Here is a 27,617-nt window from a genome sequence, read left to right as displayed (position 1 = left end):
CTACTTCTATGTACCCCATTGATTTGTCTGAGGGTGATGCGGATGTTAGTGACTTGATTGCGTCCATTAACTCCGTTCTGAACCTCAACCCACCAGAGTCAGAGGAACAAACCTCTCTGGTAGAGATTCACCAGTTTACCTCTCCTAAGAAAGCTAAAAGTATGTTTTTTAACCACTCCAGCTTTCAGACCACTGTTAACAAGCCCAGGGCCTGTCCTGACAAACGTTTTCTGAAGCGTAGTTCGGATGACCGTTTTCCTTTTCCACCAGAGGTGGTTAAGGAATGGGCCCAGTCCCCAAAGGTGGACCCTCCGGTGTCCAGAATCTCAGCCCGCACAGTCGTAGCTGTGGCTGATGGCACTTCTCTTAAGAATCCCACTGACCGCCAGGTTGACCTTCTGGCCAAGTATGTATATGAGGCGGCAGGAGCCTCGTTCTCCCCGTCTTTTGCGGCAGTATGGGCTCTTAAGGCAGTCTCTGCCTCTCTGGCGGAGATGCATTCACTCACCAGGGACTCTATTCCTGAGATGGATGCCTTAACTTCTCAAGCTTCGGCTTTTGCATCCTACGCCATGTCTGCCATCCTGGAGGCTTCTCACCGCACGGCGGTGGCCTCCGCTAACTCCCTCGCGATCCGCAGGATCTTGTGGCTTCGAGAGTGGAAAGCAGACGCTTCCTCTAAGAAGTATCTTGCGAGTCTCCCTTTTGCTGGGTCCCGGCTGTTTGGGGAACAGCTGGATGACATAATTAAGGAAGCTACTGGCAGAAAGAGTACTTCCTTGCCACAAACTAAGACCAGGAAACCGGTCCAGAGCAGGAACCAGTCGAATTTTCGTTCCTTTCGTTCCTCTAACTGGTCAGCCTCTAAGCCCTCGACCTCATCCACTACCGCAGCCAAGGATCGTAAACCCAACTGGCACGCAAAGCCGCGTCCTCAAAAGGCCGGAGGAGCCGCTGCCACTAAGGCAGCCTCCTCTTGACTATCTGGCTGCGCCAGCAACGTCCTTGGTCGGTGGCAGGCTCTCCCACTTTGGCGACGTGTGGTTTCAACACGTCTCCGATCAGTGGGTGCGGGATATCATCTCCCACGGCTACAGGATAGAATTTTCTTCCAGCCCGCCAAACAGATTTTTTCTGTCCACCCCCCCTGCGCCAAAGCCGCCGCCTTCTCTCAGGCCGTGGCATCCCTGCAGGCCAACGGTGTAATTGTTCCGGTTCCCGCCCGGGAACGGTTCAGCGGTTTCTACTCAAACCTCTTTCTAGTCCCCAAAAAGGACGGTTCCTTCCGGCCCATCCTGGATCTCAAGCTTCTCAACAAGCATGTTCAGGTGCGGCACTTTCGCATGGAATCTCTGAGATCGGTCATTGCCTCAATGACCCAAGGAGATTTTCTGGCATCCATCGACATCAGAGATGCCTATCTGCATGTTCCTATTGCGGTTTCGCACCAGCGTTGGCTACGCTTTGCAATCGGAGAGGAACATTTCCAATTCGTGGCTCTCCCCTTCGGCCTAGCCACGGCCCCTCGAGTATTCACCAAGGTCATGGCAGCAGTGGTTGCGGTCCTGCACCTCCAGGGGTTGGCAGTGATTCCTTACCTGGACGACCTTCTAGTCAAGGCCTCATCCAGTGCAGACTGCCAGCGGAGTGTCTCGCTCACTCTCGCCACTCTAGTCCAGTTCGGGTGGCTTGTCAATTTGCCCAAGTCCACTCTGATTCCAACCCAGAAACTCGAGTACCTAGGGATGCAATTCGAGACTCTGCCGGCACTTGTGAAGCTGCCCTTAGTCAAACAGCAGTCCCTTCGTCTGGCGGTACGCTCTCTGCTGCGGCACCGCCGTCATTCCATCAGACACCTCATGCAGGTGCTGGGTCAGATGGTGGCGTCAATGGAAGCGGTTCCCTTTGCCCAGTTCCATCTGCGTCCCCTGCAGCTGGACATCCTCCGCTGTTGGGACAAGCGGATCTCTTCCTTGCACAGGCTGGTGGCTCTGTCGCCACAGACCAGGAGCTCTCTTCAGTGGTGGCTTCGGCCCCTCTCTCTGTCACAGGGACGCTCCTTCCTGACTCCGTCCTGGGTGATCCTCACCACGGATGCCAGTCTCTCCGGTTGGGGAGCAGTATTTCTCCATCACCGAGCACAGGGCACTTGGACTCCGTCCGAATAAGCCCTCTCAATCAATGTGCTGGAGATCAGAGCTGTGTTTCTAGCTCTCCTAGCCTTTCACCACCTGTTGGTGGGCAAGCACATCCGAGTCCAGTCAGACAACGCGACAGCGGTTGCCTACATCAATCACCAGGGCGGGACTCACAGCCGTCTGGCGATGTTGGAGGTTCAACGAATCCTCCAGTGGACGGAGGACTCGAAGTCCACCATATCTGCAGTCCACATCCCAGGCGTAGAAAACTGGGAGGCCGATTATCTCAGCCGTCAAACCGTAGACGGCGGCGAGTGGGCCCTGCATCCGTCAGTGTTCAAATCACTCTGCCGCAAGTGGGGCACTCCGGAAGTAGATCTAATGGCATCCCGGCACAACAACAAGGTTCCGGTTTACGTGGCTCGCTCCCACGATCCTCAAGCCTTCGCAGCAGACGCACTGGTTCAAGATTGGTCTCAGTTCCGTCTGGCCTATGTGTTTCCCCCTCTAGCGCTCTTGCCCAGGGTTCTGCGAAAGATCAGAATGGAGGGCCGTCGAGTCATACTCATTGCTCCGGACTGGCCCAGGCGAGCGTGGTACCCAGACCTGCTCCATCTGTCCGTAGAGGTGCCGTGGCGTCTCCCGGACCGCCCAGACCTTCTCTCTCAAGGTCCGTTCTTCCGCCAGAATTCTGCGGCTCTCAGATTGACGGCGTGGCTCTTGAGTCCTGGATCCTGACGGCTTCAGGCATTCCCTCTGAGGTCATCTCCACCATGACTCAGGCTCGGAGGTCTTCCTCGGCCAAGATTTACCACAGGACTTGGAAAATTTTCCTGTCCTGGTGTCGTTCGTCCGGCCATGCTCCTTGGCCGTTCTCCTTGCCGACCATCCTGTCTTTTCTACAGTCCGGTCTACAGCTAGGACTGTCCCTCAATTCCCTCAAGGGACAGGTGTCGGCTCTGTCGGTATTGTTCCAGCGGCGTATCGCCCGACTGGCTCAGGTGCGCACCTTCATGCAGGGCGCATCTCACATCATTCCTCCTTACCGGCGGCCTTTGGATCCCTGGGACCTTAATCTGGTCCTCACGGCCTTACAGAAACCCCCCTTTGAGCCTCTCAGGGAGGTTCCCTTGTTTAGACTTTCACAGAAAGTTGTTTTTCTAGTAGCCATAACTTCTCTCAGGAGAGTTTCGGATTTGGCTGCGCTCTCTTCAGAATCCCCTTTTTGGTGTTCCACCAAGACAAGGTGGTTCTTCGTCCGACTCCGGACTTTCTCCCTAAGGTGGTGTCTCCTTTCCACCTTAACCAGGACATTTCATTGCCTTCTCTTTGTCCGGCCCCTGTGCATCGCTTTGAGAAGGCGTTGCACTCCTTAGATTTGGTGCGGGCGCTCCGAATCTATGTGTCACGCACCGCCGTTTTGAGGCGGTGCACCTCACTTTTTGTGCTAACCACTGGTCAGCGCAAGGGTCTCGCTGCTTCTAAACCGACCCTAGCTCGTTGGATCAGGTCGGCTATCTCCGATGCCTACCAGTGTTCTCAGGTGCCTCCCCCGCCAGGGATTAAGGCGCACTCGACCAGAGCTGTCGGTGCCTCCTGGGCTTTCAGGCACCAGGCTACGGCTCAGCAGGTTTGTCAGGCTGCCACGTGGTCCAGTCTGCACACTTTTTCGAAGCACTACCAGGTGCATGCTCATGCTTCGGCAGATGCGAGCTTGGGCAGACGCATTCTTCAGGCGGCTGTCGCCCATTTGTGAAGTTAGGTTTTGCCTACTTCTCAGTTTGGTTTATTTCCCGCCCATGGACTGCTTTGGAACGTCCCATGGTTTGGGTCTCCCATAAGGAACGATAAAGAAAAAGAGAATTTTGTTTACTTACCGTAAATTCTTTTTCTTATAGTTCCGACATGGGAGACCCAGCACCCTCCCTGTTGCCTGTTGGCAGTTTTTTGTTCCGTGTGTTTCACCGGCTGTTGTTAGCAGACAGAGTTCTGGTCTTTCCGAGTTTTACTCTTTCTCTACTTATGGGTGGATGTCCTCCTTCAGCTTTTGCACTGAACTGGGTAGATTGTCATCCAGGGGGTGTATATAGCCGGAGGGAGGAGCTACACGTTTGGGTGTAGTACTTTGTGTGTCCTCCGGAGGCGGTAGCTATACACCCATGGTTTGGGTCTCCCATGTCGGAACTATAAGAAAAAGAATTTACGGTAAGTAAACAAAATTCTCTTTATTGACTTAAAGGGATTCTCTAGGTATATGATATTGAGTAGCTAATCAATATGAAATAAATGATGTTTTCCAGCACCCCCCACCCATTAGCTATTATCTTCTGAGTGGACATATGTAAACAGTGAATGGAGCTGCTTTTCCTAAAGGCCAAGTCTAGCTAGCGACATCGCTGCTGAGTCACGTTTTTTGTGACGCAACAGCGATCTCGCTAGCGATCTCGTTATGTGTGACATCCAGCAAGGACCTGGCCCCTGCTGTGAGGTCGCCGGTCGTTGCTGAATGTCCTGGACCTTTTTCTTCAAAGGCGATGTCCTGCTGGTCAGGACGCATCGCTATGTTTAATTTATCGAGTAGACCTGGCTCACTATATGATAGGGTGCTCTGGAGAAAACAGTCAACTAAAATCCAAAATGAATCTCCGGCACTCTAATTAGAGAAGAAAGAACACAGTCTGGGTTTCTTTGATGCTTTTTTATTGTAAACAAAGTGAATGAAAAAGTCTGTCTCAACGTTTCGGTCTCGATGGGACCTTTATCGAGAGTTATATCAGACTAAGGAATTAGAGTTAGTATACGAATTGCACCAACATGGAACCTTGTGGGTCATCACAGAAAAGGTAAGGAAGTAAGTGTGAGCACTGTGACCATATAATGAAATGTCAAAGTCAACCAGTGGGTGTCCAGATGAATCGTACAGTGGTGTTCTACGAGGGTAGGGGACCACAGTCCAAAACTGCCAGGTAGGGGTCAAGAGCCCAGTAAGTACTACATAGTCATATCACCTGTTTGATCCAACAGCCAGAATCTCTACCGGACGCAGGTTCCCCTATGCTCCCCATGGGTCCTCTGACCAACTCACCTTAAGGTTTTTTTCTGTTGGATCAAACAGGTGATATGACTATGTAGTACTTACTGGGCTCTTGACCCCTACCTGGCAGTTTTGGACTGTGGTCCCCTACCCTCGTAGAACACCACTGTACGATTCATCTGGCAACACCCACTGGCTGACTTTGACATTTCATTATATGGTCACAGTGCTCACACTTACTTCCTTACCTTTTCTGTGATGACCCACACGGTTCCATGTTGGTGCAATTTGTATACTAACTCTAATTCCTTAGTCTGATATAACTCTCGATAAAGGTCCCATCGAGACCGAAACGTTGAGACAGACTTTTTCATTCACTTTGTTTACAATAAAAAAGCATCAAAGAAACCCAGACTGTGCATAGCTATGTTTGACATTGTGTGACAGGGTCACAATGACAGCAGAGATCGTTATACAGGTCGCTACTGCGACCTGTATCGTTACTGCGTCGTTGGTAAGGTCTGACTGTGTGACATCTCACCAGTGACTTACCAGCGATCCTTATCAGGTTGCATCGTTTTCTGGATCGCTGGTAAGTCGCTAAATATGACGGGGCTTTAATTCCTTTTAATGTGTAGCGCTGCTGCAAAGTACAGCAGATTAGCTGTTAGCGTTGGTGGGAGTCAAACTTTCACCAATGTGATATTATTGACCCATCCCAAAAGGTCATAAATATCACATGAAAAGAGAACCCATATAATTTCTGAAAATCTGCATTGTACATTAACATCTTGCCAACGACATACATTTACATCATAGGCTGGCTCCCTGACTCTGACCAATTTCAGGACCTGAGCCCTTCTCTTGACAGTCAGATGATTGCTCTATTATTCATCTATTGTCTACCTCTAGGAAAAAAAATATAGTGCAAAAAAAGAAATTAAATGGAAAATTGGCCAGTCAGAAGGGGTCAGTGGTTGCTTTCAGTATTTATCTTCATATGGAAACCGCCTTAAAAGGCTAGTTAGTTCTCAAGCAGTTTCTGCAATTCTTTGTAGAACACACACCCTATTAGTTTTATGTTCACCTTTGTTCTCTTTAAGGCAATCTGTCAAATGTTTTTTGTTATTTAATCTGAGAGCAGTATAATGTGGGTGTTGTGTCCCTGATTACAGGGATGTGTCACTTATTAAACTGTGTGCTGTAGTTTCAATACAATCAGTGTTTATCAGCAGGAGATTATTACTACAGGACTAGAGCTGGGTTTACACACTGCAACATCGCAAAGGACATCGCTGTAACGTCACCGGTTTTGTGACGTAACAGCGACCTCCCTAAGTCTCTGCTAAGTCGCTGGTGAGCTGTCAAACAGGCAAACCTGGCCAACAACGCAACAGCGATCCGGACCTGCAGAGCGACCTAGCTGGTTGTTGGGGACGTTGATAAGCAGCCTTTTGAAAGGGAAGTTGCTAACAAAGTCGCTGCAAAGTCTTTCACACGCTGAAACTTTCCAGCGATGCATGCTGCACAGCGGGAAACAAAGGACCTAGGAATGGTCCTGAACGATTTGTAACGATTACAACTTCACAGCAGGGGCCGGGTCGCTGATAGGTTTCACACACTGCAATGTCGCAAACAACATCGCTATTGCGTCACAAAACCGGTGACGTTACAGCGATGTCGTTTGAGATGTTGCAGTGTGTAAACCCAGCTTAAGTCTCATATGCAAACCAGGCCACCTACGCTGTGTAACCCCACCCCACCACTGATTAGCAGCTTGCAGGTAATGTACAGTGTACACAGGAAGCTGCCAGTAAGGGGTGTTGACTGGGTTATACACAGCCCAGGAGTCTTAGCTCTGCTATATCTACAACAGAGAAAACAAGGATTATAGCAGAACTGTGCCATGCAGTCCAGTAAGTCATAGATCGCTGGAATCCGTGTCTCTCTCCCTACATTATGCTGCTCTCAGAAACCATAGTAGAACTCTGCTGACAGATTCCCTTTTAAGCATTTGTTTATTTTTTAGATGCTTCGCAGGTTCTGGACTAAATGGCAATGTCGCATGGAGCAGAAAGAAGAAAACAGACTTTTGTCTCTTACAAAGGCAGCACATTCTCATTACAGGTATGCAAAGGAAGATTTACAAGCTTGTAAATAGCAGAAAAACACCCAGCTTGTCAATTCAGCTCCTCCACCACAGCATATAGCAGATGATCTCCAGGCAAGAAAATCCATAAAAAGAAAAATCTGGAGATTCCAGTAAAGTAATTTCCTTTATTTGAAATCCGTTATATCAGCACGGCAGGAAAATAAAACCATGGATTCCCCACTGTTAAAAAGAAGCCATCATTAGCCTGTCACATTTTTGGTTACGTTTTCTTAAGTCATCTTTGCTGGGTTTTTTTTTTGTCATATATATATATATATATATATATATATATATATATATATATATATATATATATATATATATATATATATATATATATATATATATATATATATATAAAAATATATATATATATATATTTATATCTCGTGTGTGTGTATGTATGTATATATATATATATATATATATATATATATATATATATATATAATAATATAATATGTATGTATATGTATGTGTTTTAATTCTCCCTAGCTGAAAAATATACCGTAATTTTGCTGTTTCAGATCTGTGGTAATGCAGAAGTGTTTCAATTTCTGGGTAGCGTACAAGCAGCAATCTAAGATCAAAAAGGTATGTGCAAATGTTATGTGCATTACACTTAAAAATGAAATTTTCTTGTTGTTACTATTTGTTAGAGATGATAATGTCCTTCTTTCCTTAAAGATGCTCATTGCAGCTGCGGATAGCCATTATGCTAGGTGCCTTTTGCCTCAAAGTTTCCAAACATGGTGGCAACAAACTTGTATAAAGCAGAAGTGCAGAGAAATGGAAGATCAAGCTGCACAATTTTACAGGTTGTACTTGACACTAATCTAATATTGTTTTGTTTATATACAAATATATTGCAGATCATTAAATATTAATGTCCCTGTTGAAACAAAATGCATACGATTATTGTAAAAGGGATTGTCCCCTTTCCAGAAATTTTCATCCACAGCTGCAGTTGTTGTTGTTTTTTTTTTTTTGTAAAAAAAACAAAAACCCACTGCTCTCAGCATCTGGTATTGGGTTGTAACGTTGACATCATACCGACAGCTTGGAACCAATCACTGAGCTTAGCGGCTCTGAGGCGGGGGCGTTCCATGTACACAGTCAGAGCCGCTGAGTTCACCGATAGGCTGTTGACGTGACGTTAGCGCCAATGCTGTTGCCTGATACCAATAACTGTGTCAGTGACTCTGCTTTGAACCCAGAAATGGTGATTAAAGCACAATTTGATTATTTATTTTTATAACAAACTGGGAGCGAAGATTTTCTAGCAAGGAGACAACACCTTTCAACTGTCAGACACATTCTGATCTAAAATCTGTGAAAGCAATGCAATACTATTTACTGGCCTTGTTATTAAATTACATTTACAAGTACCTTAAATAATTATTTCTTTATCGTTCCTTTGGGAGACCCAGACCTTGGGTGTTTAGCTTCTGCCTCCGGAGGACACACAAAGTACTACACCTAAAAGTGTAGCTCCTCCCTCTGAGCTTATACACCCCCTGTTGAGCCAGTCCCAGCCAGTTTATCGCTTTGTGTTCAGGAGGCATACATCCACACATGCATTCTCATATGATTTTTTTGCTTTTTGGAAAGAGATTGAAGAAGTGCGGGTCCACGTCTGGACTCCCGGCATGTCCCTTCTCACCCCACTGTGTCGGTGGTGTTGTAAGGTTGATTTCCAAGGCTGGAGCCTTACATGCCGTGCTCCTTCACCATCTCTCCTGGGCTCTGGCTTGAAGTGGGAGCCAGCGCGGTCTCCATGCCTGGCAGGAGACCGGTCTCCGTCCACAGCCCTTTAGGATTCTGCTGGACCGGAGCACTCATCCCCAGGGACCTGGCCCTGCGTCTCAGCAGCTAAGTACCTGAGACGTTCATATGTTGAGGGTCCCTGTCTTTTATTGTATGGGGAGAGTGTGTTTGCTGTATTTATTTTGGCATTTCCGGCGGGTTCTCTGGCTTTCGCCCGAGAACCGCGCCGATGGTGCCTGCGCGTCGGCCTCGCTGCTCAAATTTAGGCCCCGGCTTCGCCGGAGGCCTAGTTTCTGTTACAGGCCCTCGCATGTCACTCATGCAGAGGGACAGGCACAGCTCCTCCTGGCGGCCGTCCTGCACAGGGGAGGGACACTCCCCACTGCTTGTGCGTGACTCCTCCCCTGCAGGTCTCTATGGCCCTCCAGATCCCACTTTCCTACAGGGACGCCCCTGTCCCGCCCCCTCTCTTCGCTCCGGCGGCCATTTTCTTGGACAGGGTTCACTCTGCGCTGGGCCATCCTGCACTCTGCATCCCTGCTGAGGTGCTGTGCATTGGGGGTCCGGGCTTTGGGATTTGGAGGGCACACAACACCGCTTCCAGCGGTCTAGTAAGCCACAGCCGGTCTCTGGTTGTGGACCTCTGTATATACTCCCTGGGGTTCATTCTCTTTGTAGAAGCTGTCCCCACTCCAGCAGCATGTCTCACACGAGGAGCAAGGCTCCAAAGCTTTATACTGTATGCGCTGCATGTAAGCTCCTGCTGCCTGAACCGAGCACCTATCCACATTGTGATGTCTGCTCTAACTTGGAGGTGCCACAGCCTGGAGCCTCACCCCCAGTGGTCTCTCAGGCTGCTTCTGCACCTGTGGCTGAGCCCCCGGCCTGGGTAGAGTCCTTCTCTAGGTCTATCTCCCAGTCTTTTGCTGAGTCCATGGGACTTCTGTCCAGGACTTTGATGAATATGCATCAGCCCCCTTCACAGGGTGCCTCTAATGCTCTTGCTAAGGGTTCTTTAGGATCCCTATCATCTGACCTCCGTCCACATGCGCTCACAGAGGATTCATCATCAGGGCACAAACCCCGTCCTCCTAAGAGGAGCCGCAGGGTTTCCTCTCCCTCCTCATCCCGCGGCTCTGATTCAAGACCTGACTCGCAAGATGAGGAGGATGCCTTTACAGGGGGCTCGGAGGCTACCTCCATGTGCCCCATTGATCTTTCCGAGGGTGACTCAGATCTTAGTGACTTGATTGCTTCCATTAATTCGGTACTGGATCTCAATCCGCCAGTATCAGAAGAGCAACCCTCCCTGGCAGATAAGCACCAGTTTACCTCGCCTAAGAGAGTAAAGAGTGTGTTCTTTAACCACTCCAGTTTTCAGGCCGCTGTGACCAAACCCAGGGCCTGTCCTGACACGCTTCCCAAAGCGTGGTTCTGATGACCGTTTTCCCTTTCCACCTGAGGTGGTCAAGGAGTGGGCTCACTCCCCAAAGGTAGACCCTCCGGTGTCTAGGCTCTCAGCCCGGACCGTTGTGTCGGTGGCTGATGGCACTTCCCTTAGGGATTCCACTGACCGTCAGATTGACCTTCTGGCCAAATCCGTGTATGAAGCGGTGGGGGCCGCGTTTTCCCCAACTTTTGCAGCAGTGTGGGCTCTCAAAGCCATCTCTGCTTCTCTAGAGGAGATGCATTCCCTCACCAGGGAATCTATGCCCGAGATGGTTGCCTTAACTTCTCAAGCTTCAGCTTTTTCATCTTATGCATGTCTGCCATGCTAGAGGCTTCTCACCGCACTGCGGTGGCTTCGGCTAATTCCCTCGTTATCCGCAGGATCTTGTGGCTTCGAGAGTGGAAGGCAGATGCTTCTTCAAAGAAGTACCTTGCTGGGCTCCCTTTTGCTGGTTCCCGGTTGTTCGGTGAACAGCTGGATGAAATTATTAAAGAAGCTACTGGCGGGAAGAGTACTTCCATGCCACAAACCAAGACCAGGAAACCTGCCCAGGGTAGGAATCAGTCGAGGTTTCGCTCCTTTCGTTCCTCCAACTGGTCGTCCTCTAAGCCCTCCGCCTCGTCCGCTAACTCAGCTAAGGACCAGAAATCCAACTGGCGCCCAAAAGCGCGTCCACAGAAGACCGCAGGAGGTCCTGCCAGTAAGGCAGCCTCCTCGTGACTCTCTGCCTGCTCCAGCAACGTCCTTAGTCGGTGGCAGGCTCTCCCACTTTGGCGACGCTTGGTTTCAACAAGTCTCCGATCAGTGGGTGAGCGATATCATCTCTCACGGCTACAGGATAGAATTCTCTTCCAGCCCGCCAAACAGATTTTTTTCTTTCAACTCCCCCCTGCTCCAAGGCCGCCGCCTTCTCACAGGCCGTGGCAGCCTTGCAGGCCAACGGAGTAATTGTACTAGTTCCCGCCCGGGAACGGTTCAGAGGTTTTTACTCAAACCTCTTCCTAGTTCCCAAAAAGGACGGTACCTTCCGGCCCATCCTGGATCTCAAGCTTCTCAACAAGCATGTTCGGGTGCGGCACTTTCGCATGGAGTTTCTGCGATCAGTCATTGCCTCAATGACCCAAGGGGATTTGCTGGCGTCCATCGACATCAGAGATGCCTATCTACATGTGCCAATTGCAGTTTCACACCAGCGTTGGCTACGCTTTGCAATAGGAGAAGATCATTTCCAATTCGTGGCTCTCCCCTTTGGGTTAGCCACGGCCCCTCGGGTATTCACCAAGGTCATGGCAGCAGTGATTGCGGTTCTGCACCTCCAGGGGTTGGCAGTGCTCCCTTACCTGGACGACCTTCTAGTCAAGGCTTCATCCAGCGCAGACTGTCAGCGGAGTGTCTCGCTCACTCTCGCCACTCTAGCCCAATTCGGGTGGCTTGTCAATCTTCCCAAATCCACTCTGACTCCGACCCAGAGTCTCACGTACCTAGGGATGCAGTTCGACACTTTGCCGGCACTTGTGAAGTTGCCCTTAAACAAACAGCTGTCGCTCCAGTTGGTGGTGCGCTCTCTCCTGAGGCCCCGCCGTTATACCCTCAGGCGTCTGATGCAGGTGCTGGGTCAAATGGTGGCGTCCATGGAGGCTGTTCCCTTTGCCCAGTTCCATCTGCGCCCCCTGCAGCTGGACATTCTCAGCTGTTGGGACAAGCGGCCTTCCTCCTTTCACAAGTTAGTGGCTCTGTCGCCACGGACCAGGAGCTCTCTTCAGTGGTGGCTTCGGCCCCTCTCCCTGTCCCAAGGGCGCTCCTTCCTGGCCCCGTCCTGGGTGATTCTCACCACGGATGCCAGTCTATCTGGCTGGGGAGCGGTATGTCTCCACCACAGAGCACAGGGCACTTGGACTCCGTCCGAGTCAGCCCTTTCAATCAATGTGCTGGAAACCAGAGCCATGTTTCTAGCTCTCCTAGCATTTCACCACCTGCTGGCGGGCAGGCACATTCGAGTCCAGTCAGACAACGCGACAGCGGTTGCCTACATCAATCACCAAGGCGGGACACGCAGCCGCCTGGCAATGTTGGAGGTACAACGCATTCTTCAATGGGCGGAAGACTCCAGGTCCACCATATCCGCAGTCCACATCCCAGGCGTGGACAACTGGGAGGCAGATTATCTCAGCCGTCAAAGCGTGGACGGTGGCGAGTGGTCCCTGCACCCGGCAGTATTTCAGTCGATCTGCCGCAAATGGGGCACTCCGGACGTGGACCTAATGGCATCCCGTCACAACAACAAAGTTCATGTTTACGTGGCTCGCTCCCACGATCCTCAGGCCTTCGCCGCAGACGCTCTGGTTCAGGACTGGTCCCAGTTTCGTCTGTCCTACGTGTTTCCCCCTCTAGCTCTCTTGCCCAGAGTCCTGCGCAAGATCAGAATGGAGGGTCGTCGAGTCATCCTCGTTGCACCGGACTGGCCCAGGCGAGCTTGGTATCCGGTACCTGCTCCAACTGTCCGTAGAGATGCCGTGGCATCTCCCGGACCGTCCAGATCTACTCTCGCAAGGTCTGTTTTTCCGCCCGAATTCTGCGGCCCTCAAATTGACGGTGTGGCTCTTGAGTCCTGGATTTTGACGGCTTCTGGTATCCCCCCTGAAGTCATCTCCACTATGACTCGGGCGCGCAAGTCTTCCTCCGCTAAGATCTATCACAGGACTTGGAAAATTTTCCTGTCCTGGTGTCGCTCTACCGGCCATCCTCCTTGGCTATTCTCCTTGCCGACTCTTCTGTCTTTTCTACAGTCCGGTCTGCAGCTAGGACTGTCCCTCAACTCTCTCAAGGGACAAGTTTCTGCTCTGTCAGTTCTGTTTCAGCGGCGTCTCGCTCGGCTGGCTCAGGTCCGCACCTTCATGCAGGGCGTGTCTCACATCATTCCGCCTTACCGGCGTCCCTTGAACCCCTGGGACCTTATCTTGGTTCTCACGGTCTTGCAGAAACCCCCTTTTGAGCCTCTTAGGGAGGTTTCTTTGTATCGTCTTTCACAGAAAGTGGCCTTTCTGGTTGCCATAACTTCTCTCAGGAGAGTCTCTGATTTGGCTGCGCTCTCCTCGGAGTCACCTTTTTTAGTCTTTCATCAAGACAAGGTGGTTCTCCGTCCGACTCCGGACTTTCTTCCTAAGGTGGTCTCTCCCTTCCACCTTAACCAGGACATTACCTTACCGTCCTTCTGTCCGGCCCCTGTTCATCGCTTTGAAAAAGCTCTACATACTCTAGATCTGGTGCGTGCTCTCCGGATCTATGTGTCTCGTACCGCTGCTCTTAGGCGGTGCACCTCTCTTTTTGTGCTAACCACAGGTCGGCGCAAGGGCCTCCCTGCTTCTAAGCCGACCTTAGCCCGTTGGATTAGGTCGACCATTTCGGACGCCTACCAGAGAACGCAGGCGCCTCCCCTGCCGGGGATCAAAGCACACTCGACCAGAGCTGTCGTGCCTCTTGGGCTTTTAGGCACCAGGCTACGGCTCAACAAGTCTGTCAGGCTGCCACTTGGGCTAGCCTGCATACCTTCTCGAAGCACTACCAAGTGCATGCTCATGCTTCGGCAGATGCGAGCTTGGGCAGACGCATCCTTCAGGCGGCGGTCGCACATTTGTGAAGTTAGGTTCTGCCTACTTCTTAGTTTTTCTGTTTATTTCCCACCCAGGGACTGCTTTGGAACGTCCCAAGGTCTGGGTCTCCCAAAGGAACGATAAAGAAAAAGAGAATTTTGTTTATTTACCGTAAATTCTTTTTCTTATAGTTCCGTCTTGGGAGACCCAGCACCCTCCCTGTTGCCTGTTGGCAATTTCATTGTTCCGCGTGTTTTCACCGGCTGTTGTCGTGGACAGAGTCTCCGGTTGTTCCGGCTCTTGCTCTGTTCTACTTGTGGGTGGCTATTCTCCTTCAGCTTTTGCACTAAACTGGCTGGGACTGGCTCACCAGGGGGTGTATAAGCTCAGAGGGAGGAGCTACACTTTTAGGTGTAGTACTTTGTGTGTCCTCCGGAGGCAGAAGCTAAACACCCAAGGTCTGGGTCTCCCAAGACGGAACTATAAGAAAAAGAATTTACGGTAAGTAAACAAAATTCTTTTTTAGATGCTGTGTCATCACTTTGTATGTGATAAGGCTCCTAAAAATGCATATTGTAAGCAATTATTTAATTTTTCTGTACAATATTATCATCGTGATACTTTACTACAGTATATAAAGTACTATGCAAGTTCATGTGGCCTTCATATGCCATTTTTAAAGTGGGTTTATATCCCATTAAATTCTGGTGGAGAATTGGCCACACATGAATGTGGTTCAAGTTCATTTAAATGAAATCTGTCACCAGGGTTTGCTACCTCATCTGAGAGCAGAAGCCGCAAGGTACATCAGAAGCGTTGTTGCTGGACAAATGGACCTCAAAATCCAAGCTATTGCATTAAGTGAGGGATAGGATAAAACTTAACCTTTAATAGTAAATATGTTAAAATGTGATAAATACATAAACCCAAAAATATAAAAAACACACAGACACAGATGCCCTATTTTAAGGTGCACTGTGCAAACAACTACCTGTGAAGAAGTGACAACTCATGGACAGTTCATACCATATATTGATAGAACAATGTTGCCACCAACAAGGTATCAAATGTGATTAATTTTCACAAAAAAACGTTTCTTTGTCGCTCCATTGGGAGACCCAGACAATTGGGTGTATAGCTTCTGCCTCTGGAGGCCACACAAAGTATTACACTTTTAAAAAAGTGTAACCCCTCCCCTCTGCCTATACACCCTCCCGTGGATCACGGGCTCCTCAGTTTTATGCTTTGTGTGGAAGGAGGCACACATCCACTCATGCATTCTCATACATAGTTATGTCGGATGGAAGAAAAGAGGACCCCGATGGGGTCCCCGGCATGTTCCCTTCTCACCCCACTATGTCGGCGGTGTTGTTAAGGTTGAGGTACCCATTGCGGGTACGGAGGCTGGAGCCACATGCCGTCTCCTTCACCATCCCTTATGCGGCTCTGGGAGAAGTGGGATCCTAAGCGGTCATCCATGAGCTGGGACCGTGCTCCATCCGCAGCCCCTGGTGGAACCTACCGGACCGGAGCTTCTTCACCCCCAGGGACCGGGCCCTGCAACTGGAAGGTACTCTGTGTCCCCATGTGGGGACTGTACAGAGAGGGTCGCACCTTATCCCCGGAAGCCGCGGTAGTTCCGTCCGTTGTCTTTTCGGCGGACTTCTGCGCCGACCGTGCCTGCTTGTCGGGCACGGCCTTAAATTTAGTCCCCGGCTTCGCCGCGGCCTAGTCGTGAAAGATCCCGCCCCCGAGCCTGCCTGTCAGGGGTTAGGGCGGGGTTGCCGACATGACGTCGGCTTTTAGGGCTGGAGCATCTTGCATGTTTCCCTCCCCCCTCATTGACCACTGTGGGGACTCCAGATTCCCGCTCTTTGCTAGTGCCGCCCCCCCCTCCCTGAGAGCTCGGCGGCCATTTTTTAGCATTCTGCCGGTGGATGCTACTCAGCAGCAAAGCTCTGCAGCTCCGGGGGATCCACGACAGGGAATCTGGAGGACACACTCCGCTCGTTAGCGGTTTGTAAGCCACACCGGTCACCCGGTGCTGGTCCTCCTAGGGTGCCGGGGGATATATATATATATATATATATTAGATATATATATCTGTTCGGAAAGGCTGTATACCCTTTTCCTATATACCCTCAGTGGTCACTCTCCTAAGAGACAACAGCATGTTGTCCACAAGGAGCAAAGCTACTAAGGCACAGATTTTTTTCGCGGCCTGTACCTCTTGTGGGGCTATGTTGCCTGCGGGATTCACCTACCCTCACTGTGATCAATGCTCGACTCCTGCCACGCTTGCTCAGCCGGAGCCTAGGGCACTTGCGGGCCTTTCGGCTCATGTAGATCCCCCTGCTCCCCCTGAACAGGCTGCAGGGACAGAGTGACTGTCGTTGGCCTCTTTCGCTGAGAAACTCTCTCAGTCACTTTCTCAGTCCATTGCACAGTCTATGGACAAATGGTCATCTAAGCTCCTTGAGGCTTTGCAGTCCAGACCGGGCCCTTCACAGGCCCCGGCCCCTGTTAGTTTGTCTCCTCCAGGCACTTCTCGGTCCGCGCCGCAGCGCGCTCCCAGGATAGCCCCCAGGCCCCAGGCGGAGGACTCCTGCCCGGACCGCAGCCCCAGACCGGCTAAGCGCCCTCGCTGGGACTCTTCCCCGGCCTCCTCACGCTGCTCTGGATCCCAGCTTGAGGACTCTCAGGACGACGAGGCGGACGTGGGAGCTCAGGGCTCTGACCCTGACTTCGCCCTTAACCTTGATACCCCTGAGGGGGACGCCTTAGTAAATGATCTTATCTCGTCCATCAACCAGGTGTTGGATCTCTCACCACCGCCTCCTCCTGCAGAGGAGTCGGCTTCTCAGCAGGAGAAACACCAATTTCGATTCCCCAAACGTACGCGCAATACGTTTTTTGATCACTCTAACTTTAGGGACGCTGTCCAGAAGCCCAGAGCGGTTCCGGACAAGCGCTTTGCTAAACGGCTCACTGACACGCGTTATCCCTTTCCACCTGAAGTCGTTAAGGGCTGGGCACATTCTCCCAAGGTGGATCCTCCAGTCTCTAGATTGGCTGCTAGGTCCGTTGTGTCTGTTGCCGATGGCTCATCCCTGAAGGATGCCACTGACAGACAGATAGAGCTCTTGGTGAAGTCTATTTATGAGGCCACGGGCGCGTCTTTCGCCCCGGCCTTTGCGGCCGTGTGGGCTCTCCAAGCAATCTCGGCATGTCTGACTGAGATTAATGCTGTCACGCGGAATTCTGCTCTACATGTTTCTTCCTTGACCTCTCAGGCATCAGCATTTTCGTCCTACGCCATGAACGCCGTCCTGGACTCCGCTAGCCGTACGGCTGTAGCATCCGCTAACTCCGTGGCAGTCCGCAGGGCCATGTGGCTGCGCGAATGGAAAGCAGACTCTGCTTCCAAAAGGTTCTTAACTGGTTTGCCTTTTTCTGGCGACCGTTTGTTTGGCGAACGGTTGGATGAGATTATTAAGGAATCCTCGGGAAAGGACTCCTCCTTACCCCAGTCCAAACCTAAGAGACCTCAGCAGAGAAAAATCCAATTGAGGTTTCGGTCCTTTCGTCCCTCCGCCAAGTCCCAATCCTCTTCGTCCAACCGGCCAGAGAAAGGCCAGAGGAACTCCTATGCGTGGCGGTCCAAGTCACGCCCCCAAAAGGCCGCAGGAGGCACTGCCTCCAAGACGGCCTCCTCATGACTCTCGGCCTCATCTAGCCACATCCTCGGTCGGTGGCAGGCTCTCCCGCTTTGGCGACGCCTGGTGGCCACACGTTCAAGACCGATGGGTGAGAGACATTCTGTCTCATGGTTACAGGATAGAGTTCAGCTCTCGACCTACGGCTCGTTTCTTCAGAACCTCCCCACCCCCCGCACAGGCCGACGCACTTTTTCAGGCAGTGGACGCTCTAAAGATAGATAGAGTTGTGATTCCCGTTCCCCTTCAGGAACGTGGTCGCGGTTTTTACTCCAACTTGTTCGTGGTGCCAAAAAAGGACTGGTCATTCCGTCCCGTTCTGGACCTCAAGCTGCTCAACAGACATGTGAGAACCAGACGATTTCGGATGGAATCTCTCCGCTCGGTCATCGCCTCGATGTCACAAGGAGACTTCCTAGCATCGATCGACATCAAGGATGCTTATCTCCATGTGCCGATCGCACCCGAACATCAACGTTTCCTGCGTTTCGCCATCGGGGACGAACACCTCCAGTTCGTCGCATTGCCTTCGGCCTGGCGACAGCCCCACGGGTTTTCACCAAAGTCATGGCATACGTCGTGGCGGTCCTGCACTCTCAGGGCCACTCGGTGATCCCCTACTTGGACGATCTCCTAGTCAGGGCTCCTTCTCGGGTGGCGTGTCAACAAAGTCTTTCCGTCACTCTGGCGACTCTCCAGCAGTTCGGGTGGATCATCAATTTCCCGAAATCCAAGTTGACGCCGACCCAATCACTGACTTACCTCGGGATGGAGTTTCATACCCAGCCAGCGTTAGTCAAGCTACCGCGGGACAAACAGCTTTCTCTGCAGGCGGGGGTGCAGTCACTTCTTCGGAGTCAGTCACACCCCTTAAGGCGCCTCATGCACTTCCTGGGGAAGATGGTTGCAGCTATGGAGGCAGTGCCGTTCGCGCAATTCCATCTACGGCCACTCCAATGGGACATTCTTCGCAAATGGGACAAGAGTTCGGCTTCCCTCGACAAGAACATCTCTTTCCCTTGCAACCAAAACATCACTTCAGTGGTGGCTCCTACCCACATCTCTGTCTCGGGGAAAATCCTTCCTACCTCCAACCTGGGCCGTGGTCACCACGGACGCGAGCCTGTCAGGTTGGGGAGCGGTTTTTCTCCACCACAGCGCTCAAGGAACCTGGAATCCAATAGAATCGTCCCTTCAGATCAATATCCTGGAGATAAGGGCAGTATATCTAGCCCTATTGGCTTTCCATTGGTGGCTGGAGGGCAGGCAGATCCGAATCCAGTCGGACAACGCCACTGCCGTCGCCTACATCAACCACCAAGGCGGCACTCGCAGTCGTCAAGCCTTCCAGGAAGTCCGGCGGATTCTGCAGTGGGTGGAAGACACAGACTCCACCATCTCCGCAGTTCACATCCCGGGCGTGGAAAACTGGGAAGCAGATTTTCTCAGTCGTCAGGGCATGGACGCGGGGCAATGGTCTCTTCACCCAGACGTGTTTCGAGAGATCTGTCGCCGATGGGGAACGCCGGACGTCGACCTCATGGCGTCACGACACAACAACAAGGTCCCGGCCTTCATGGCTCGGTCTCAGGATCACAGAGCTCTGGCAGCGGACGCCTTGGTCCAGGATTGGTCGCAGTTTCGACTGCCATACGTGTTTCCACCTCTGGCGATGCTGCCCAGGGTACTACGCAAGATCCGGTCCGAATGCCGTCGCGCCATTCTCGTCGCTCCAGACTGGCCGAGGCGGTCGTGTTATTCGGATCTGTGGCATCTCGCGGTGGGTCAACCGTGGGCACTTCCAGACCGCCCAGACTTGCTGTCACAAGGCCCGTTTTTCTATCTGAATTCTGTGGCCGTCAACCTGACTGTGTGGCCATTGAGTCCTGGCTCCTAGCGTCTTCAGGGTTATCTCAGGATGTCATTGCCACCATGAGACAAGCCAGGAAGCCTACGTCCGCCAAGATCTATTACAGGTCTTGGCAAATCTTCTTATCCTGGTGCTCTGATAACGGTTTTCCTCCATGGCTGTTTGCCTTACCCACATTCCTTTCATTCCTACAATCTGGAATGGACAAGGGTTTGTCCCTCGGCTCTCTCAAGGGCCACGTGCCACGTGTGAAAAGGATTTGCACTCTTTGAATCTAGTGAGAGCACTCCGGCTCTACGTGTCTCGCACGGCGCCCCTGCGCTGTCCAGACGCGCTCTTTGTCCTTGTCGCTGGCCAGCGCAAGGGCTCTCAGGTCTCCAAGTCAACCTTGGCTCGGTGGATCAAGGAACCGATTCTCGAGGCCTACCGTACTTCTGGGCTTCCGCTCCCTTCAGGGTTGAAAGCCCATTCTACCAGAGCCGTAGGTGCGTCCTGGGCATTGCGGCACCGGGCGACGGCTCAGCAGGTGTGTCAGGCAGCTACGTGGTCTAGTCTGCACACTTTCACGAAGCACTATCAAGTGCATACCTATGCTTCGGCAGACGCCAGTCTAGGTAGGCGAGTCCTCCAGGCGGCGGTTGCCCATCTGTAAGAGGGGGCCGTTTTCGGCTCTTTCTATTGAGGTATTGTTTTTACCCACCCAGGGACTGCTCTTGGACGTCCCAATTGTCTGGGTCTCCCAATGGAGCGACAAAGAAAAAGGGAATTTTGTTTACTTACAGTAAATTCCTTTTCTTCTAGCTCCTATTGGGAGACCCAGCACCCACCCCTGTACCCTTCGGGCTGGTTGTTCTTTTGTGTACACATGTTGTTGATGTTGATTTGTTCCTTTGGTTCATGGTCTTCAGTTCTCCGAACATCCTTCGGATTGAATTTACCCTAGACTAATTTATAAGTTTTCTCCTTCCTGCTTTTGCACCAAAACTGAGGAGCCCGTGATCCACGGGAGGGTGTATAGGCAGAGGGGAGGGGTTACACTTTTTTAAAAGTGTAATACTTTGTGTGGCCTCCAGAGGCAGAAGCTATACACCCAATTGTCTGGGTCTCCCAATAGGAGCTAGAAGAAAAGGAATTTACGGTAAGTAAACAAAATTCCCTTTTTTTGTCTGAGCCATTGCGAGAGTATACAAGAAACAATTGCTTTTAGATAGACGGTGGTCCAATTCACTAAGCCAAAATTTATATCCCTCATGTAAATCTAATCATGAACAAAATAGGAAAGATCTCACCCATACAGGGGTTCCTACTGTCCATCATAGCATTTCTTGTGTGGCGGGGTCATGGGTAGGCATATAGGTCTGTACTCAGCTTTACCTTGCCCTATAGCCCAGAGATTCACACCCTTACAAGGATTGCCCATATCTAATCCTATTCACAGTCTCTTCTTATGCCCCACATGCCTCCCAATGCGTTTCATTTTGCCAAAGGATTCTTCAGGGGAAAAGGCACATACTCCTCATAAACACCAGGTTGTGAGCAGCATAATTCAGGAAAATGAACCCTGATGCCAAGGATATATCACTTACCTTACTGGGTGCAGCAGTTGTGATAGCATAAGAGTTCTTAGTTGTAACATGAAGCAGAGCTCAGTAAGCCAAATCTGCCCACACCACATCTTTATGTGTACATTGTCTATTGACAGTAAGCTGCTTATCAGAAGAGGGGTTGTGGTCGGACGACTTGGCACAAGGCAGTTAGTCACAGCAATAACATTGTTGCAGTGATTAAAGCCTTCACTGTAAGTAAACAGCACCCAGCTTAATAAATTACACATCGCTAAAAATCTGTGTTTCAGACCTTATCTCCTGCTGTCTTCAGATTACATAGCAAAAACCTGCTGACAGATTTCCTTTTTAAAGGGGTTCTCTTTAAATTGTTATAAAATAAATATACATTTAAATATTGAACATTTTTATAAATACCTTGATGAACCAGGGTCACAGGACCCCTTTTATCCTGATATGTCAATCCTCATCTGTCCTATGGATATGTCATAAATGGTTAAGATGGGAAACACCTTTTTTTTGTCCAATAATCTTATTGATTTTTCCGGTTCATTAGCTTTTCTGTGCAGAGAAGAGTTCTCCTAACCTGGAGCAAGAAACTGGAACATCAGCAAGAGATTCGCTTAGCTGAGAGGATGGTGGGTACAGCTAATATGTCCACTAAACAAATGTAATAGTCAAGGACGCCATATACATTGTCTAGAGTTGGCTGAGCCGTCTGGTATCTGCATTATTGACCAGTTCAATGTGTATGGGGGTCTTCGGACTCTTCCCCAACTGACCATGTAAGGGGAGAGAAGATTTTTTGCCTGCTGCTGATTCAGTGTGATAGTTTTCTTCTCCCCTTATATAAGATGCTCACAGTAACCTAGCAGTGGCTCTCATAGAGAAGACAGATTTGCTTAGCCGAGCTGAACGTACCTGTGTATGGAGTCGTCAGGAGAGAGGGTTATTGGCTATCATTCGGCTGAAAGCTTTCTAATGTATGTTTTTTTTTTTTTTTAAGTAATTGAGAAAAATAAGGAAATCGTAAAAAAAATACCCAAAGTATGACAAGTTAGAAGGATCAACCTCAAAGAGGATATCCACTACTTTAACATTGATGGCCTATCCTTCGGATAGCTCATCAATATTTGATCTGCTGGGGTCTGACACCTGGCACCCCCACCACTCTGCAGCCATCCGTGCCGGATGCAGCTGGAAATGCTCAGTGCTGGAGCTAACCCGTCCTCTGATAGCCACCGTGGCTGGGTCCTGCACATCTGCCTTCTATTGATTTGAATGGAAGTTTGATGTGCAGTACCCGACCACGGCCACTATCAGAAGACAAGGCAGCTCTGGAACTGAGCATTTTCGACTGCCTGTTGCCACCGCTGACATTAAGAACAACTGATAAGCTGGGGTGCAGTATGTTGGACACTGGCCGGTCAGATGTTGATGACTTATCCCAAGGATAGGTCATCAATGTTATTAACATAGTGGACATCCCCTTTAATTTTCCATGAATATATTATCTCATAATATACTGGCCTGTGTGGACTTTCAAACTGTGATACTGAAAGAGGACTTTATGGACACCAGGTTCCCCATCAAAGTAACACCTGACTAAAGTCCTGGTTTAGGTTGACATTGTGTGCGGAGGTGAATATTCAAGAACAAACTTGTATTATAAATTACCGTAAATGTCTTGTCTATGATTCTAGGCTATTCTGCACTGCAATGCCAGGTTGGTGGAGCAATATTGGTGGAAATGGAAAAGTTGTCTAGTAGCACTATATGCAGAGCGTGAGGGGATTACCTTGGCCTCTGACCACTACTGCAGGACTCTGCTCTTCGTTGCATTTCACACATGGAGGAAAAGCATTGAGAATGTAAAAACAGAGTAAGAAAACAAGCAATTACTACTAAGTGTAATAATTTATTCAGGCTCAAAACCAAACGATGCAGGATTAATAGACAGGAATAAGATATACTCGTCTGGCTTGGCTTTTTTGTCTGTTTATTCTTTTAATCTAATACATTGCCCTCTTGGTTACATAAAGGGAAGAAGTAAGTGTTGGTTTATGGACAAAATTGATCTGTTCTACCGTATGTGGTCTTAAAGGGGTTTTCCAGGTTTAGAAAAGTGAACTCCAAACGATTTCAGTAATATAAAATGACAAAAACCGTTCTCTCACCCCCCTTCAATGTTTGCTCTTCGCTGCTGCAGCCGCAATGTGGACGTAGGAGAGGGTCAGTACTATCGACTTTTATTTTACATTAATAGAATCGTTTGGGGTCCATGTTTCTAAACCTGGAAAACCTCTGTAATCCTTTCCTGATATGACTATTTCTTCATCGTTCCTTATGGGAGTCCCAGACCATGGGTGTATAGCTTCTGCCTCCGGAGGACACACAAAGTACTACACTAAAAAGTGTAGCTCCTCCCTCCGAGCATATACACCCCCTGGATGACCATATCCAGCCAGTTTAATGCTTTGTGTTTCAGGAGGTCACACACACATGCATTCTCATCTGATTTTTGATTTTTCATTTTTGATTTTAAAGAATTGGAAGAAAAGCGGGTCCAAGCTGGACTCCCGGCATGTCCCTTCTCACCCCACTGTGTCGGCGGTGCTGTTAAGGTTGATTTTACAAGGCTGGAGCCTTACATGCCGTGCTCCTTCACCATCCCTCGGGCTCTGGCTTGAAGTGGGAGCCATCACGGTTCTCACTGCTTTGCAGGAGACCGGTCTCCATCCGCAGCCCTTTCAGGACCCTGCTGGACGGAGTGCTCATCCCTCAGGGACGTGGCCCTGCGTCTCATAAGCTAAGTATTGAGACGTTATTGAAGGGTCCCTTGTACGTTTATTGTGGGAAGAGTGTGTTTTTTTTAACTTGCTGTGGTTTCCGGCCGGTTCTCTGGGTTTTTCCTGAGAACCGCGCCGAGGGTGCCTGCTTGTCGGCCGCATGTGAAAATGTAGGCCCCGGCTTCGGCTGCGGCCTACTTTCGTTTTCACTGCCCCTGCATGTCAGTCATGCAGGGCAACAGTGCGGCGCCGCCCACCGGCCGTTCAGCACAGGGGAGGACACTCCTCTCTGAGGAGATGTTTCCCTCCCCTGTATTTCTCCTTGGCCCTCCGGTTCCTGCTCTTGGACTGAACCCCGCCCCCCCTCCTCACTCCAGCGCCATTTTATCAGCGTTCTCACACTGATCGGCGCTGGCTGCTGCAGCTCTGCAACCTGCTGGGGGTCCAAGCTGTGGAATCCGGAGGGCACACAAAACGGTCTGGTAAGCCACAACCTCTGGTTGTGGACTTTCTTATACACTCTCTGGGGGTCATTCTGAAGGAGTGTGTTCTTTACTGCAGAGCCTCCACCTCAGCAGCATGTCTCTCACTAGGAGCAAGGCTGCAAACCTATACGCTATATGCACTGCTTGTAAGCTCATAATGCCTGAACCGAGCACATATCCTCATTGTGATGCCTGCTCTAACATGGTGGTGCCTCAGCCTGGAGTCTCCCCAGGGGTCCCTCCGGCTGCTCCAGCCCCGGTGGCTGAACCCCCGGCTTGGGTAGCATCGTTTTCTAATGCTATCTCCCAGTCCTTTGCCGACTCCATGGGACAGCTGTCCCGGACTCTGCTGACCATGCATCAGCCCCCTTCTCAGGGCGCCTCTGCTGCTCCGACTCGCTCTGCAGAGCTCACAGAGGATTCTCCATCTGTTCCCAGACCCTGTCCTCCTAAACGGAGACGCAGGGACTCTTCTCATTCCTCGTCCCACGGCTCTGATTCACGAGCTGAATCGCAGGGCGAGGAGGATGCCTTTACTGTGGGCTCGGACGCTACCTCTATGTACCCCATTGATCTAACCGAAGGTGATGCGGATGTTAGTGATTTGATTGCGTCCATTAATTCCGTACTGAACCTCTATCCACCAGTGTCAGAGGAACAAGCCTCTCTGGTAGAAAAACACCAGTTTACCTCACCTAAAAGGGCAAGGAGTATGTTTTTTAACCACTCCAGTTTTCAGGCCACTGTGACCAAACCCAGGGCCTGTCCTGACAAACGCTTTCCAAAGCGTAGTTCTGATGACCGTTTTCCCTTTCCACCTGAGGTGGTCAAGGAGTGGGCTCATTCACCTAAGGTAGATCCTCCGGTGTCTAGAATCTCAGCCCGGACAGTTGTATCTGTGGCGGATGGCACCTCACTTAAGGATTCCACTGACCGCCAGGTTGACCTACTGGCCAAATCTGTATATGAAGCGGCAGGGGCCTCGTTCCCCCCGTCTTTTGCAGCAGTGTGGGCTCTTAAGGCCGTCTCTGCTTCTCTGGCGGAGATGCATTCCCTCACCAGAGACTCTTTGCCCGAAATGGTTGCCTTAACTTCCCAGGCTTCGGCCTTTTCATCTTATGCCATGTCTGCCGTTCTGGAGGCTTCTCACCGCACGGCGGTGGCTTCCGCTACTTCCCTCGCGATCCGCAGGATCTTGTGGCTTCGAGAGTGGAAAGCAGACGCTTCTTCCAAGAAGTACCTTGCTGGGCTCCCTTTTGCTGGGTCCCGGCTGTTCGGTGAACAACTGGATGAAATTATTAAGGAAGCTACTGGCGGGAAGAGTACTTCCTTGCCACAAACTAAAACCAGGAAACCTGTCCAGGGCAGGAACCAGTCGAGGTTTCGTTCCTTTCGTTCCTCTAACTGGTCATCCTCTAAGCCCTCAGCCTCGTCCACTAACTCAGCCAAGGATCGAAAATCCAGCTGGCGCACGAAGCCGCGTCCTCAGAAGAACGGAGGAGCCGCTGCCACTAAGGCAGCCTCCTCTTGACTATTTGGCCGCGCCAGCAACGTCCTTAGTCGGTGGCAGGCTCTCCCACCTTGGCGACGTGTGGTTTCAACACGTCTCCGATCAGTGGGTGCGGGATATCACCTCCCACGGCTACAGGATAGAATTTTTCTCCAGCCCGCCAAACAGATTTTTTCTGTCCACTCCCCCCTGCTCCAAGGCCGCCGCCTTCTCTCAGGCCGTGGCATCCTTGCAGGCCAACGGAGTAATCGTACCGGTTCCCGCCCGGGAACGGTTCAGAGGGTTCTACTCAAACCTCTTCCTAGTCCCCAAGAAGGACGGTTCCTTCCGGCCCATCCTGGATCTCAAGCTTCTCAACAAGCATGTCCAGGTGCGGCACTTTCGCATGGAATCTCTGCGATCAGTCATTGCCTCAATGACCCAAGGAGATTTTCTAGCATCCATCGACATCAGAGATGCCTATTTGCATGTGCCAATTGCAGTTTCACACCAGCGTTGGCTACGTTTTGCAATCGGAGAGGAACATTTCCAATTCGTAGCTCTCCCCTTTGGGTTAGCCACGGCCCCTCGAGTATTCACCAAGGTCATGGCAGCAGTTGTTGCGGTTCTGCACCTCCAGGGGTTAGCAGTGATTCCTTACCTGGACGACCTTCTAGTCAAGGCTTCGTCCAGTGCAGACTGTCAGCGGAGTGTCTCGCTCACTCTCGCCACGCTTGTTCAATTCGGGTGGCTTGTCAATCTGCCCAAGTCCACTCTGACCCCAACACAGAGACTTGCGTACCTAGGGATGCAATTCGAGACCCTGCCAGCACTTGTGAAGTTGCCCTTAGTCAAACAGCAGTCCCTTCATCTGGTGGTGCGCTCTCTGTTGAGGCCCCGCCGTCATTCCATCAGGCACCTCATGCAGGTGCTGGGTCAGATGGTGGCGTCAATGGAAGCGGTTCCCTTTGCCCAGTTCCATCTGCGTCCTCTGCAGCTGGACATTCTCCGCTGTTGGGACAAGCGGACCTCTTCCTTGCACAGGCTGGTAAATCTGTCGCCACAGACCAGGAGCTCCCTTCAGTGGTGGCTTCGGCCCCTCTCTCTGTCCCAGGGACGCTCTTTTCTGATCCCGTCCTGGGGGATTCTCACCACGGATGGCAGTCTATCCGGCTGGGGAGCAGTGTTTCTCCACCACCGGACACAGGGCACTTGGACTCCGTCCGAATCAGCCCTCTCGATCAACGTGCTGGAAATCAGAGCTGTGCTCCTAGCCCTCGTAGCCTTTCACCACCTGTTGGCGGGCAAGCACATTCGAGTTCAGTCAGACAACGCGACAGCAGTTGCCTACATCAATCACCAGGGCGGGGCTCGCAGCCGCCTGGCAATGTTGGAGGTTCAACGTATCCTTCAGTGGACGGAGGACTCCAAGTCCACCATATCCGCAGTCCACATCCCAGGCGTAGAAAACTGGGAGGCAGATTATCTCAGCCGTCAAACCGTGGACAGCGGCGAGTGGGCCCTGCATCCAGCAGTGTTCCGGTCAATCTGCCGCAAGTGGGGCACTCCGGA

At 50.9% G+C, this 27,617-nt stretch overlaps 1 protein-coding gene across 1 annotated transcript in view; it reads left to right on the top strand.

The window, feature by feature from the left end:
• SFI1 (SFI1 centrin binding protein) overlaps positions 1–27,617 on the top strand; it is a 134,319-nt gene that overhangs the window by 65,770 nt on the left and 40,932 nt on the right. Inside the window, 5 exon segments of the mRNA XM_075323458.1 lie at positions 7,202–7,299; positions 7,852–7,918; positions 8,012–8,142; positions 21,839–21,920; positions 22,986–23,164. Coding sequence (XP_075179573.1) covers positions 7,202–7,299; positions 7,852–7,918; positions 8,012–8,142; positions 21,839–21,920; positions 22,986–23,164 — 557 coding nt within the window.

Source organism: Anomaloglossus baeobatrachus, chromosome 1 (genome assembly GCF_048569485.1).
Source record: "Anomaloglossus baeobatrachus isolate aAnoBae1 chromosome 1, aAnoBae1.hap1, whole genome shotgun sequence".
Lineage (NCBI taxonomy): Eukaryota > Metazoa > Chordata > Amphibia > Anura > Aromobatidae > Anomaloglossus > Anomaloglossus baeobatrachus.
The sequence above is the reverse complement of the archived record's forward strand: the minus strand, read 5'-3'. Positions and strand labels throughout refer to the sequence as shown.